The 1,405-nt window shown below is 39.9% G+C and overlaps 1 protein-coding gene across 1 annotated transcript; it reads right to left on the bottom strand.

Annotated features, from left to right (window-relative positions):
* Window positions 1-226: 226 nt before the first annotated feature.
* Window positions 227-982, bottom strand: LOC106760513 (protein MAIN-LIKE 1-like). Its single transcript, XM_014643939.1, has one exon. The coding sequence runs from the start codon at window positions 980-982 to the stop codon at window positions 227-229; it is 756 nt and encodes a 251-aa protein (XP_014499425.1).
* Between the last annotated feature and the right edge of the window lie 423 nt (window positions 983-1,405).

Raw genomic sequence — 1,405 nt, forward strand, 5'->3', positions numbered from 1 at the left:
ATAAATTGTTAGTTAAAATTGTTGTACTATTTTTTTAAATTGCATATTCAAATGTTGAATACCTGTTTTGGTGAAAGGTCATCCAATTTTTGCCGAAATTCTTGTACTGTTGTGGTGTCGTGGCGTCTTGTTTGTGTAGTTCGACACCATTTTTTCGCCAATGGGAAAACAGTTCCAGCGGAGATGTCTTCCTGAGTTACCTCGTGTATTTGCGGAGAAAGACATGTTATTCTTTCCCATGCCCAAGACTTAACAATATCATGCAGCCTCTGATATTGTCCTGATCGAGTCTTGTACCATGATCAAGGGCACGATACAAGCACGAAAGAGCTGCAGATGCCCAGCTATAGCTTCTAACGTTGTCCAAGTCGGCTAAAAGTGGAAGATACATCAAATGTACCATACTCGCAGATGTATCTGGCATTAGTATGCTGCCAATCACGATCAAAATGTACGCTCTAGCGTATTGTTGAACAACCACATCTGTTGCATCATAAGGTAATTGGCGAAACGTATTATTCAGCCACGACAATTTGATTCTGTTGCCTCTCACGGTATTTTCTGGAGGAAGTTGTCCTAGTAGTTGTTCACAAAATAAATGTAGAGGTCCACTGCTCAAGCCAGTCACAACATTACCTTCAATCGGAAGACCTAGTTGGAGTGCGACGTCTTCGAGTGCTATTGTACTTTCTCCTACAGGGAAGTGGAAAGTATGAGTCTCAATTCTCCACCTTTCCACCAAAGCAGTGACTAGTACGTGATTTATTTCCATATTTGATACTTTTAAAATATGGTCAAATCCGGTTGCTTGTAGGATGTTCATCACTCTTTCATCGAGCTCGTCCACATGCTTTGATATCCATATTGCATGTCTTCTCGGTCGAAGAACTCTTTCAGTTCCTTCCCAAATTGCCTTCACCACGTGCTTGTCTTGGAGACGCAAAAGAGACATATCAACNGGTAGATGACGTGCAAAAGCCATAACCAATAATTCTTAGTTTGTGAAAAAAAAGAAATATGCAATTCTTTGGAGGAAGTGAAACAATGGTTGTGAAATATGTGTTGCTGCAAGGAAAGAATCCTTCTGCGTGAATTGCTGCAAAGTGCTCCCATCAATCAATTTATATGGACTATGGAGCAAGGGAATTGATTCCCCTCACACTGTTGCCATGTGCTAAAGTCTTACACAAAGCCTTACACAAAGTCTTACACCACCATGTGCAAAGTAATGGAACATTATTCACATTCAATAATGTTGTTGAAAGTTGGCGTGATATTCATTGCAGAATGCAGACTCACCCACTCTCACACGCATTCTCATACGCATGCTCTGGGAATAGCAATAGCAATGCATCAAAAATTTCTTTTCCCAACAATATATAATTTTCCTTCATATAAAATATTA

Source organism: Vigna radiata, chromosome 5 (genome assembly GCF_000741045.1).
Source record: "Vigna radiata var. radiata cultivar VC1973A chromosome 5, Vradiata_ver6, whole genome shotgun sequence".
Classification (NCBI taxonomy): domain Eukaryota; kingdom Viridiplantae; phylum Streptophyta; class Magnoliopsida; order Fabales; family Fabaceae; genus Vigna; species Vigna radiata.